General features: G+C 48.6%; 1 protein-coding gene and 1 long non-coding RNA gene across 2 annotated transcripts in view; one reads left to right on the top strand and one right to left on the bottom strand.

Annotated features, from left to right (window-relative positions):
- LOC135808998 (complement C3-like) overlaps positions 1 to 13,976 on the bottom strand; it is a 61,036-nt gene that overhangs the window by 3,442 nt on the left and 43,618 nt on the right. Inside the window, exon 38 of the mRNA XM_065322253.1 lies at positions 10,595 to 10,684. Coding sequence (XP_065178325.1) covers positions 10,595 to 10,684 — 90 coding nt within the window. The remainder of the gene's footprint in view (positions 1 to 10,594; positions 10,685 to 13,976) is intronic.
- Positions 4,261 to 6,550, top strand: LOC135808997 (uncharacterized). The gene is made up of 2 exons (XR_010552158.1): positions 4,261 to 4,473; positions 4,558 to 6,550. It is a non-coding gene; the product is annotated as an uncharacterized LOC135808997 (long non-coding RNA).

The raw sequence follows: 13,976 nt of genomic DNA, 5'->3' as shown, positions 1-13,976 counted from the left end.
TGTTGTGCAATGGGGTGGCAGTGGATGTTTAAAGTCTGCTCGCCTAACAGCAGTGTTGCATGGCATAGAGAGACGGCAACCCCCCTCAGCGTTGGCTCGGAGAGAGCTTTCGGTGGACGACTTGATCCATTTCCGGCGATACTTGCAACGTTCAAATTACGCATATGTGGATCAGACTATGCTGTGGGCAAGTGTAACTCTAGCCTTCTATGGCTTGCTGCGTGCCAGTGAGTATCTGGTGCCTTCTATTCACACGTTTGACAGCCATAGAGCACTTGTGTGCGAGGCTGTCAGTATTGCACCCGACTCGGTCACGTTGCGGCTCAAAGTCACTACGACGCGGCAATCCGGCGACTGTGGAACTGTCACTGTGTCTTCTACTGGCGACGAAACGTGCTCGGTACTGACAATGTCCGAATTCTGGCGCACGACAGCTCATGCCTGCCGCTCTAAGCCTGTGTTCGCTTTGCTGAAGGGAATTAACTTACTCCGCCATGTTGAACAAGATACTTCGTCAGGCTCTCAACTGCAACTAGGTGAGCTCCCACTCCATGCGGATTGTTGGGGCGACACTCCTGGCGTCCAGAGGTGCAAGTGAAGCGGTGATACGACGGGTAGGCGGTGACGCAGTACAGCTTCCGAGCGCTATGTTCGGCAGGTGGCCGGCATGCCAACCCAATGGACAAGTAGAGTAGCATCTCTGTCATGACCCGGACTCGACTCGTCGTGAAAGCGACCACGCAATGAGATTCAGCAGCCAAAAGCTGGGCTCCGAAATATTCTAGAGTTCTGTAAGAACCATGATTAGTCCCGCGAAGGATTTGGCACTTTCGTTAGTTGAGCAATCATGGCTTACAACTCGTGGCCTCGAGTCACAAGTGTTGTCGTACGGCGGCTACACCTTCAGCACAAGTCGTCAGCATTGTACTCACTACACTGTTGAGCTTGAGGGGACCCTGCTTAGTCCTGCAAGGGAGCTGATACCTTTGTTAGTCGAGCAAGCATGGCACCTCTTCTTGCGTCGTACGACGTAAAGGGTCCTGCAAGTGTTTCGCGCACTGCGGACTCCGTTATCCCTTTTTTGGGAGAGGTCGCGGCTTGACCGTGCAGCGCCCTACGGGGTAATGAGAGGGAAGAGCCTACGGGGCAGAAGATGAAGGGTGACCCAATCAAGACACCGTACGAAGGCGGCGCGCTCTAGCTGCGGCAACATCCGACAGCGTGCTCCAGGCTCCGTCGCATGATCGACGTACGAATAACCTCGGAAGATCACTCATATTAGTAACTCTATCATGTAATGTGGGTGAGCGAGCTCCCCGATGCTATACTAATAATTTCCTACTAATTATTATATCACAATTATACTATAACCAAAATCACATAAAAGCCGCCTTCTTCCAACTAATAAAAGTATCTTTGATCGCTCCCCTTCAACCTTCGACTACCTTGTGTGAGCCGGAAAACAGGTGTGAGCTAGCAACTTGGATGGCGACTATATTGGTCGTCTACCTGGGTAGCCACTAGACTGATCTAAGCCTAGTCACAAACCCGCCGAAGCGCGGCCATGACATTTGGTGCTGTGACCAGGATTTCCAAGTTGCGTCTTGCTGTTGCTCTGGCAGAGTAGTCGTAACTCGGTGTACACTGGTCCATGCTGAACTCTGAGCTCTTGTTTACTCGAGCATGCAGAGGTGTGAATTTGATGTCGATTTCACGAGGCTGCATGCAGTTCTCAAGTGGATTCGGCAGCGAACTGTTTTGTTCTGTTCTGGCCTTGGTCCGTTCAGTTGAACACTCTGTCTGAGTGCGTGCACATGGAACGTGAACTCGTTCTGTTTTGTAGCTGTTGCTACCTTTACCAGTTGGCGTGCCAACTTGTTCCGGAAGACCTGGCGAAAGTCGGTCATGCCGCCGACGAGAGTTTCGACTCCCGCACCACTTGTTGGTCTGAGATAGGTGTCAGCTGCACTCGATTTGCGGTGTAGACGGCGCATTGTTCGAACCCACAGAGGTTCTTGCAAGGACGTGCAGTGAGGAAACTCTGCTGTTTTGTCAGCGCTTGCACAGAAACTGCTCGAGAAGCGAAATGCTTTTAGACTTTTAGAGTCGTCTTGCAGTGGCAGGATCGATGACTGCATGAAGCTTAGCTTCTACGTTGCCCTCAGCTGCAGTTGAGGAGTGTTGCTGTTCTTTTGAACTTTGACGGTTCAAAAACAGTCAAGAGGACTATGTCCTTGTCGTGTGACGGAGTCACGAAGCCAGATTTCGAAACTGGGCGCACCAGTTGAGATGCTGGCTGAAACGATGATACAGCAACAAGTTCTGCAGAGAGCTTGAACAACTGCTGATTTGAGTTCGTTGATGCGGATCTCAAATGTTTTGATTGGAGTGTGATGGAAATCACTAGTGAGCTGATGCCCACCTGAAACCAGCATTTCTGTGTTGGACGATGCCTGTTTGGTGTCGGATTTGTCGCGACGTCCGCACCCTGTGGTGTTTCGTCACGTACTGAGTATGATGTTGGTTACTGGTTCTGACATTGGACGCGATGTGCTGTCCCAATTCCTTGCGAGATCATTTCGGGTGATGGAGCATTGCATTTTAAAGCTTCTAAAGCTGATGTCGTTCCGCCAAGCCATGATGGTGATGGCAAACGAGAGCACGTTCTTCGCTTGCGGAGGCGTGAAGTGATACTCCCTTTTCGGAGGTGACGGTTAACGCCGTGCTAGACAAGTCGGAAGGGTTGCCGACCTGTGCCTTGACGATACCTGATGGGTGTTTTCAAGGAATGAATGATGTCATGATGGCGCATGCGCTAGTGAGCCCTACGGTGGATGGTGTTCCCGTACGGGTGTTGAATTACTCTGACGAGGCAGTGGCTCTAGAGAGGGCAATGCAGATTGGTCGGTTAGAACCAATATCTGAGTCATGAGTATCGTGACCGAAGACACTCTGCCTGATGGCCAGAGAGAGGAATCAGTTCAAATAGCTGAGACGGAGGACTCTCTCGGTCTGGAAGCAGTTGCGAATTGGCGCAAGATGTCCGGTTGTGGACCCCCGGAAAGGTTGGAAGAGGACGAACTCATCCATGGAACCTTTGAGGTTGGGCGAGGACGAACTCGACCCTGGAGCCTGTAGGTTGGACGAGGACGAACTCGATCCTGGAGCCTGTATGTTGGACGAGGACGAACTCGATCCTGTAGGTTGGACGAGCTGGACTCGATCCTGGAGCCTAGGTGTGTGGACGAGCTGGACTCGGGCCTGGAACACACGGAAGTGGGGGTCGGAAGAGATGGTAGTGAGACCTCTCTAGGACAATCTGGTATCTCCCGCGAGGAGATCCACTGCTTGCAAGCCTTAGTGCTTCGGTATCGAGATGCGTTCGCTTTGAACCCATCTGAGCTTGATCGCACTTCGGTGCTACACTACAAGATTGAGACACGTGATCGTGGTCCTGTTGCACAGGCTACTAGGCGTATGCCATTGTGCCTGTCCTTGCTGGCAGCAATGAACCTACCGTGGAAGTCTTGGCGAGGTCGCCAAGGTCTTTTGTAATGGGTGGAGTGTGGGTGGAACCGATTCGTTGGATACCACCAAATCTATGAAATGGCTCCTGGAGCTCTGCAGCAGTTTTTGTACTGAACCGGATACCTACGTGGTAGAAGGGTGTGTCGACCACACGTTATGGCCTATGGTCTACATTCATCTGAGATGACACGAAATGGCGAACTGTCATACGTATACGCTTTGCGTGAAGATTTGCAACGTGCATTTAGTTGTACATGACAAGCTGCGTGTTGATTATCAGCACCAGGCTCATCTCTACGACAGTGGAGCAGTAGTTTCATTTTGAAGTTGGAATTTTTTTGATGGAAATGTCCCGCCTGTGGAGCCACATTTCGTACTCTATGCCCGTACCTGTTACGGTGCAGAACCAGTTGGCTTGGCCAACGAGAGCTAGGCGGTTACCGTCACGACTCGCCGACTTCCAAGTTGGGTAACATCACGGGGACGTGATTCTTGAGAGGCCGGGGAATTGTCAAGACCCGGACTCGACTCGTCGTGAAAGCGACCACGCACATCACCAGCAATCAGCGACATCGCGCCTGACAAAAGTTTTTCAAATAAAATATTTCCACCCAAACGTCACTGCTGGTGCTGAGCTCGCGCGATCGAGTGTGAAGTTTTTTTTGTGATCTCAATGAAAAAGGATTTTTTTGAACTCACGCTGTACACAACAACAAGCTATCTGGTCTGCATGTCTTTTTCGGTGGAGGTGATTTTTGTTGTTGTTATTGTTGTGGCTGGCGACGAGAAGGCTCTCATTTACGCTAGGTATCTCATAGACAGAATGAGCCTGGTTTTTACGCCAAGCTGATGTTTTCAGCAGCAGTCCGCTGTGGAGAAAATTCAAGGAGTCTTAGGGGCCTGAAGTTTTTGCTGCTTCTTACCGGATCGACAGTGGGAAAGAAGGTACGTTTATTTTATTGTAATAAATTAGGTCGCGAGGTCGACACAATTGAGCTGTTCGTTGCACTGTGAATTTTGTTGCTTTAGGGTGGCAGCGTGCAGTACCTTGTGAAATGGAGAGACTTTATCCTCTATGAGCTTGGGAGTATGAAGATATCAGATATCAGTGACGATCTATCAGGTGATTTCATTTCATTTTGGGTGAATTTATTGAATGTATTCTTCAATGCATGAATTTGAAAATCTCCCTTTTGTTTGCTGTAGATATTTTGATGGTTCGGGGAATGTTGGGCCCTTTCTCAGATGACGAATGTTTGAGGCTGCTGATGGAGCTTGCACTGCTGTGCAGTGAAAAATAGAAGTGAAATAGTCACAAAAGGCACAATGGAGTTTTACGTGTAATAGTGCTCCACATTATTGTGTCGAGCCCTCTCCGCTGGCAGAAGGAAGTTTTCCTCCTTGAAACGAAATAGTCTATTCCTGACTTTCGAATCAGAAACTGGACAAAGGGGGTTGGGACCGAAGAATTTCCCTGTGAAGTTCTTTCCTCCAGGTTGGGATGCTTGCATGAACGTACATGGACAAGGCCCACGGGCTCACTACCTGATTACCTTGACAGGAGGGGATCGTGCTGCCCGGCAGTTTGTCTCTTCCACAGAAAAGGGCATTGATTAATCATGAGCTTACCGCAGAGCACAACGAAAGCATTGTAGCATGAAACTAATTTGTCTGAATACAAATCTGCACAATGGCACAGACGGCTAATGGAGGTAAAGCATAGCATCACCAGCATTGTATTCCTGGAAGCAGTGCAAGTTATAGATTTAGGTACCAATATTTATCTAAGCTTTAGCGAAGTCCGGACGCAGTACATTACTAGTGTGAAAGATAGAAGAAAAAGCAATGATATCCGTATATACCCGGAAAGAGAGGTGAGAGTGGGTGGGAGTAAGTGTAAGCACTTGTACAAGCTAAACATCTGTGCAACCGGAAAGAGCAGAGAAAAGACTAAAGCAATTACACAGGCCATGCGTACGAGGTAATTTAGCAGTGAGACCCAAACATCCTTGTAAACCAGAATGCAGCTTCAGCACACATTTTCTATTTCTTCATGTTGCGCTGCTGTTGCCGTTTCCCAACGATATGATGAGGCTCTCCGTTATGCTTCTGCTGGTTTTCCTGTGCAGGTATGTGCTGCCGTAGCTCAGAGAAATCTTTGGCCAGGGTAGCCAAGATGGCATCACCCACATCCTCCTCTCCTTCAGGTTCACTTGTAGGTTTGGCCATCATGCTTGACATCTCCTTCAGTACTGTGTAGGTCTTCTCCTATTGGTTTTTGTCTGCCCATACCATTTGCACTGCTCAGTGATGTCGGCGACAGTCGCCTCCAGCTCACCATTTTCCATTTTTTCTTTACTTTTTGGATACGCTGTGTGTCCTTGAGGTAGCATTTGAGGCCGACCAGTTCTTCTACCTTTGTTTTGCAAACATTCTTGTCTAGTGTTCAGTGATCGAACCCAGTCAACGTTGAAGCACCCTTGTTATTTCTTTCCGTTTCTTTTTATTCTTGTACACCGCTGCCTGCAACCGTGCATTTTAATAGGTTTGCGAGAATCTCTTTTCACCTGCAGCAACCAGAGTTTGAAAGTACCGACACAAACTGGAAGCATGCCCAGTTTCCAGACAACTAGCTGCTTCAAAAATTCTTATGTCAGATGAGTGACTGGTTGCGCAGCCGACATTACGGTGACATAATGTGTCCTTGTAGTTCTGTTTATTATTACTTGTATATTTCACTGTTCGCGTCAAACTCGGCTAAAGGCCGAGTTTTCCGCATCTGTAGGAACGCCACCACCCTTCAAGGATCGTGTGTTTTTTTATAGCAGTGTATTTTGGTATTTGCTTTGACCATCAGTCCTTGGCTGATGCTGGTCATACCTTCAACATGTTGACGCGTTTTTCAAGGCATTCAATATACGTAGGCCGCAAGATTCTATCTTTTCATACCGAATACCGATGGCTAGTGCTTCCCCACTAGCTGCGCAAGTGTCACATCTGGCTGCGGCCAACTACCCTTTAATTTGTGTGTTGCCGCTATTGCTGTCTATGTCTCTGTGTGTGCCAGTATATGAGGAACGAGAATTGGTGTTGTTGTTGTTGTAGTCGTTGTTGTTGTTGTTCTGGTTGTCATGGGCTGTGGCTGTTGAATGTAGGCTGTTGCTTTTGTTGTTGTACTTTTAGTTGAAGCTGCATCACAAATAGGTAACCACCTTGATGATGGTGCACAATATCCGTTGAAGAAGCCGCAAAAAAACACTGTATTCTCAAACCAGTGAGCTGCAGAATGAAACCAAGTATCAAGCTGGCAAAGCTGTCAGCCACTCTAAACGAAATTTACACCAAACAAGTTGCTATTTGTCAACAGGCAGTCATAAAATTCGACTCCCTGACTCAGTCACTCTAGACTACGACTCATACGAGTCGTACAGAGTACTGACTGTAGTCACTGAGTTGTCTACGTCCTTGTACATGACAGCATGCATCAGATCATGTCAGTACATCGACATGGCATGCATCCAGCACATGGCCATGGGAAAGCCCCTACAACATGGCCTTCAGAGAAAGCCACGCGGTTGGAGAGGTAGTTTACTCGAAAAAAACTGAGAAAGAAGTGCTTTTCATCTTCTTGCTGTTCAATGTCAAGCCAGAAACAATTGAGAAGCTGCTTGAAATGTGCAGAATGAGGCGATTTCCCAGATCTTTGAAGCTAGAAAGCGCACTGGACCTGCAATCTTTTGGAACTGGTCCTTCTTGAGGACAGAGATCAGACTAGCCAGGTGACAATGCTGTGGTTTGTTGGCTGACAATATTTGGAGGAAGCTTCAGAAATGACCATGAAGAAGGTCAATTCTTGCTATTTCCTCAAGATCACCAAGGTAACAGATACTTTTCAGTGGAGAAGAAAATCATGATTCTTAGGAGTTGAGATCGCATCGGTTGTTCAATGTTTTTCACTTTCGTTTTTTTCGTTGTGTAACTGTTTGTCTTGTTGGCGTGGTTCACTGGTTTGATGCCTTACATTTCGATCATGGCCATAGTTCAGAGCAATTTTCTTCCTTCCAAGATCACTCTCTGCAGTAAATGCGCAAATATTTTACGGAATTTCGGACTCTGTGGGATGTCATATAATTGCTGGTAATGAATGAGATTCAGCAGCCAAAAGCTGGGCTCCGAAATATTCTAGAGTTCTGTAAGAACCATGATTAGTCCCGCGAAGGATTTGGCACTTTCGTTAGTTGAGCAATCATGGCTTACAACTCGTGGCCTCGAGTCACAAGTGTTGTCGTACGGCGGCTACACCTTCAGCACAAGTCGTCAGCATTGTACTCACTACACTGTTGAGCTTGAGGGGACCCTGCTTAGTCCTGCAAGGGAGCTGATACCTTTGTTAGTCGAGCAAGCATGGCACCTCTTCTTGCGTCGTACGACGTAAAGGGTCCTGCAAGTGTTTCGCGCACTGCGGACTCCGTTATCCCCTTTTTGGGAGAGGTCGCGGCTTGACCGTGCAGCGCCCTACGGGGTAATGAGAGGGAAGAGCCTACGGGGCAGAAGATGAAGGGTGACCCAATCAAGACACCGTACGAAGGCGGCGCGCTCTAGCTGCGGCAACATCCGACAGCGTGCTCCAGGCTCCGTCGCATGATCGACGTACGAATAACCTCGGAAGATCACTCATATTAGTAACTCTATCATGTAATGTGGGTGAGCGAGCTCCCCGACGCTATACTAATAATTTCCTACTAATTATTATATCACAATTATACTATAACCAAAATCACATAAAAGCCGCCTTCTTCCAACGAATAAAAGTATCTTTGATCGCTCCCCTTCAACCTTCGACTACCTTGTGTGAGCCGGAAAACAGGTGTGAGCTAGCAACTTGGATGGCGACTATATTGGTCGTCTACCTGGGTAGCCACTAGACTGATCTAAGCCTAGTCACAAACCCGCCGAAGCGCGGCCATGACATCTCTACGTGACAGGGTGTGAGTGCAAGTGAGTGTGAGTGTTATGCTCTGCTGACATTTATTGATTCCGTGACGATAGTCGGTATACAGATCCCATCATATAACTATAAGCATTAGGTGGGGTTTGCCATTGTCACTCAAATCGGCCCTGATAAGCAGTGTGATGGATGCGTTTGGCCTCCACGTGTCTGTTTTTGGGAGGGCCACGTATACATGTCTGCTGTGTTGCTGCTGCAATGTTGTGGCACCGCCATCTTGATGTGATGGACTGGTGTTGTAACAGTGTACCCATTTGCTGTTGCTGGGTACCGTAGTTTGTCAGTTGTGCCTGTTTGAAGTTGCCAGGCCAGCTTGTATCGGTGCGTTCCCGTTTGCTGTTGCCGGGACACCATGTTTGTAACGGCGTACCCGTTTGCTGTTGCCGGGGCCGTGTTTGTACTGGTGCGTTCCCGTTTGCTGTTGCCGGGACACCACGTTCGTAACAGCGTACCGGTTTGCTGTTGTCGGGGCCGTGTTTGTACTGGTGCGTTCCCGTTTGCTGTTGCCGGGGCACCATGTTTGTAACGGCGTACCCGTTTGCTGTTGCCGGGGCCGTGTTTGTATTGGTGCGTTCCCGTTGAGTTTGCCGGGGCACCATGTTTGTAACGATGTACCCGTTTGCTGTTGCCGGGTGACTTATTTGCCAATTGTGCTTGTTACAAATTGCCGTGCTGTGCGCGTTATGAGGCGATACGAATTTGAGCCATGCATTGGCTTGTTGTGCCCAATGCCAATGGCTTTTGCTAACACGGCAATTTGCTATCATTGGTGATAATTCTTCAAAGAGTGACAAATGTGAAAAAAAGATAATGGTGTCATGGCCCGGACTCGACTCGTCGTGAAAGCGACCACGCAATGAGATTCAGCAGCCAAAAGCTGGGCTCCGAAATATCCTAGAGTTCTGTAAGAACCATGATTAGTCCTACGTGGATTTGGCACTTTCGTTAGTTGAGCAATCATGGCTTACAACTCGTGGCCTCGAGTCGCAAGTGTTGTCGTACGGCGGCTACACCTTCAGTACAAGTCGTCAGCATTGTACTCACTACACTGTTGAGCTTGAGGGGACCCTGCTTAGTCCTGCAAGGGAGCTGATACCTTTGTTAGTCGAGCAAGCATGGCACCTCTTCTCGCGTCGTACGACGTAAAGGGTCCTGCAAGTGCTTCGCGCACTGCGGACTCCGTTATCCCTTTTTGGGAGAGGTCACGGCTTGACCGTGAAGCACCCTACGGGGTAATGAGAGGGAAGAGCCTACGGGCAGGAGATGAAGGGTGACCAACGACCAAGGCAGCGTACGGAGGCGGCGTGCTCTAGCTGCAGCAACTTCCGACAGCATACTCCAGGCCCCGTCGCACGAAGAGCCTCGGAGTCCTTTCATGTAATGTGGGTGAGCGAGCTCCCCGGCCGTATTGATTGATCATTCTTTGTACTATATTCTAGTTTGGCTGATTGCACATATTGCACCACTGTTTGTAATATAGAAATAATCCTTACGCATTCTTGCCACTGTATACTTTTGATCACATAATGTAGCATATATAAGGAGCTGTTTTGCTAACATTCATCCTCGATTCTCGGGGAGCTCACTACTCCTCTCGATTCTCGGGGAGCTCACTACTCCTCTCGATTCTGAGAGAGTCACTCCGACTCTCTCCTGCTTTGGTCTTTTGACTCTACACACTTGATCTTTCGATCTAGTACTGCAATGGTTCAAATAAACACTGTTCAAGTGGAATTAGAAACCTGTCGTTCTATGTGAGCTAGCAACTTGGATGGCGACTATATTGGTCGTCTACCTGGGTAGCCACTAGACTGATCTAAGCCAAGTCACAAACCCGCCAAGCGCGGCCGTGACAATGGCAAACCCCCACAACTAGGTTCTATGCTTGGTGTGCAAGTTTTGCAAGCATATTGCAATGTGGAATACATGCGTGTGTATACATAATACTATTATGCTTGGCCACAAGGCCTAGCGGGTGTGTGCACGCACACCTGGGTGTGCGGTGGCAGGTGCATGCATGTGGGTTAATGTGTCTTACAGTATTCAGTAGGCACTCACCATAGTCATTCTGACAGACAACCTGGGCCATACCCTTCACTGTACTTGCAACTGAATATATTCCGGCACGTGGACATCTCTTGCACTCTCCTGGGCACAAATCACATCAACACAAAGCATGCACTGAGCACAAATCACATCAGCACAAAACATGCACTGAAAACGTTGTTAGGAGGGTAGCAAGCCATATGATCCAAGACGAGCTTAACCCTTTACCGGCAGCCCCATACTTGAATGCGTCGCAAACGACGCATTCGACATGCATACTAAAACCATGCCTGGTATGACAGGAAGCATCAGCCCACGGGGATTTCCCGTGGCCCTCACACAGCCTAGGTATGATCCTATCCGTAGCTGAAGAGATCTACGCGTGTCCCATTTGATTTCATTGAGAACTGCGCGATCGAAAATTTACGGAAATACACGCGCGCCGACAATGCCGTCTGCCTCCGTCAAAACGTCGTCAGGTGCATTTCCTCTTGCGCAGTGAGTTCCTTTCGTCCTCAGATGACTTCTCCGACGAGGACCTAGCAGACCTTCGCTCTGGGACCCACGACAGATAGATAAATACTTCGTTCCAGCCGCCGATGCAAGCGAATTTTAAATTGCGGAGCGGAGCGCACGCCAAGTAAATTCTCACGCAAATATCGGGAGCTCCAGCCGCTGAAGACGATGTCGTCGTAATGTACCTGGAAGAATCTGATGGTGCTTATGGTGTGGAAACCATGGAAAGTGATCCCCGTGTCGAAAGTCTTCCAGAGACGGAATTTTAGGCCATCGACTTTCTACGTACCTGAGTGACGGCAGCGCTGCGCGACTTGCGCACGACCTTACGGAGCCATCGGACAGCGATTTTGGGGCGATGCTGCTCTCAATTGCGAGCGAGGCACGGCCACTGAAGTCTGTGATGGCTATGGCGTTTGTTTCCGCTCTGAAGTCGACTTGTTTTGGCAGTTTCATGTCAATGTCGGAATCTGACGATTCGCATTGTGTACAATTTCCGTGTTTAGACGTATTGGTGCCAATTTTGTAGCGTATGTGTGTGGTATGTGAAAATAATTTTTTCCATTGTCAAGAAGTAGTACCAGACTTCCAAGAAAACATAACTTGCACATACAAAATGTGCCCTCGTTGTGAGTTATCAATGTTATGGATTTCATATACAAAATGCACTTGCCGGTAAAGGGTTAATGTTGTACCTGCGCCTGCACGTGTTATCTCTTCGTCGTAGCTGCTGCTGTATTTGTGTCTCTGTGTGTACATGTGGCTGCACGTGTTGTCTCTTCGTCGTAGCTGCTGCTGTATTTGTGTCTCTGTGCTGCTGACCCGTACATGCTGCTGCGCTGCTTTGTTGCTGACCCGTACATGCTGCTGCGCTGCTTTGTTGTTGACAAGTGCACCTTTTTGTGCTGAGTACACCACCTTTTGTGCTGACGAGGGCACCAATTTCTGATATCATGTTTTCCTTTTGCCATGTCAGTCGTGAGTTGTCAGACGTTCGTTGTCAGAGTCAGTTGTCCGACGTTCGTGGTCAGTTGTCCGACGGTCGTCGTCAGTCGTCAGACATTCGTTGTCAGAGTCAGACGTTCGTTGTCAGTCGTTCGTTGTCAGTGTTGGTTCTTCTTTATGAGTTCCCAAGTCGCCTACTGAAATGAAGTAGAAGAAAAGTACTCTAACAATTTGTAGTAGTCCTTTGTTGTGTGGCGTGGCGAGGAGCGTAGAGGCAGTTCGTACACGATTTCAAACCCGTGACGACATTTGGCGCCCAACTTATCGAACCCACGACCCTGAAGCTCGTCGCTCTCCGGCCGGTGTTTTTCGTTTTCCTCTTCGCGTTCTCGCCATGGCTCCGCTTTGCTGCGTCTGTTCAACCCTTTCCTAGATCCTCGGAGCTCCTACTCAGGTGAGCATGCCTTTGTAATTGTCTGCTCTGCGTAATGTGTTGCCGTACCTTGTATTCGATTTCGAATTTTCAAATAATTGTTTTGCGTCGGGTGACTCGGGTCCCGGCAGGAATTCCCTGGAACCTTGTTGTTCGAGTGTGTACTCGTAGTGTAGTCTTGCTGCTCGTTGGAAGTTCGCCCCGTTGTGTTAGTTGTGTCGCTCTGACTACCCTGTACTGTACTGTTGTGTATGAAAATTTCAAACTTTACTTCTGTTCGTGCGCTACTCGTTCGAATCTGGAACTTGTGTTTGCATGTTCGTCGTGACTTCAGCATGGGTAGCTTTGCTCTCGTCTTGTGTTGTGCCCTTGTGCTTGTCACGGAGTTGCCGTCGGACTACTCCGATCTTGAGATTGTGTCGCGTGATTTGTTTAGATGTCCCCCTGAATGTTCTCGATGTGCTGCATCGTATGTAGTCGTTCCGTATTGTTTAGTTTCGTGTTTCTACCATTTTACTAGTAGTTTCTCTGTGTTCTGTGTAGAACGTTGTCAGGCTCGGTCATGCACTGTCAGCAAAGTAGGAAAGTTGGTGGCTTCCGGTTTGGTGGGAGGTGTGAACTTCATGTAGGGTTCTCGTTCTAGATCCAGGTTGAATTTTTTTTGTGAGCGTATGGTTTTGTAATTATTGTGTTTCGGCATATGGGTTTCTCTAGTTCGCCTGGGTGGGCGTCTGATCATGGTGAGCCACGGTCTGCTTGGTGGTCTGCAGGGATCCTGCGCTTTTTTGTATCGGTTTGCCTTGCGGGTGTTATGGTTTCCGTGTGTTGCTGGCTGGCCCTTGTGCGTCCCAGTCGGTGCCGGACAGTTTTTTTTCTTCGGTTTTTCGGTTTTATGAGCGGATGTACTATAAGTTCCGTGTTATTCAGGTTCGATCCCTGTGGGTTTTCAGGTTCAATCCCTGTGGTTTTTTTCAGGTTCAATCCCTGTGGTTTTTTCAGGTTCAATCCCTGTGGGTTTTTTTCAGGTTAGAGACCTGTGGTTATTCAGGGTAGCGCCCTGTGGTTTTTCTTCATTATCTTTTGCGTATTGGTAACCGATTTGTTTGTGTGCCCTCAATGGTGTCCTTACTGATTAATTGCTCCTGTTTCAGTCGACGTGTTCTTCCTGGCTGTTCTTCCCTTCCTTCGTGTGCTTTTCTGATTTTTGGTGATGGCTGAGATGTTTGCGTCAGTCCTTCTCTCTTTCTGTGTGTGTCCTGTGATTCTCGGAGTTTCTGTAGTGCCATCGGTTTTCGGACAGCCGGCCAGTGTGCGTCCTGCTGCCCCAGTCTTCTTCTCGGCCGGTGCGTGCTGTCGGTCTCGCCGCTCCTGGAAGCGTCGCTGGGTCCGTCGGCATAACCTGTTTTCTCATGCATTTGTACTTTTGTTTTGTCATGACTGGTGGATGGGTGGCGTACTAGGTTGGTGCTGTTCTAAGAATAAAAGATCCAAAGGGACAAA

The sequence above is a fragment of the Sycon ciliatum genome, chromosome 2 (genome assembly GCF_964019385.1).
Source record: "Sycon ciliatum chromosome 2, ocSycCili1.1, whole genome shotgun sequence".
NCBI lineage: Eukaryota > Metazoa > Porifera > Calcarea > Leucosolenida > Sycettidae > Sycon > Sycon ciliatum.
Note: the sequence above shows the minus strand (reverse complement) of the source record. Positions and strands in the feature narration are given on the sequence as shown.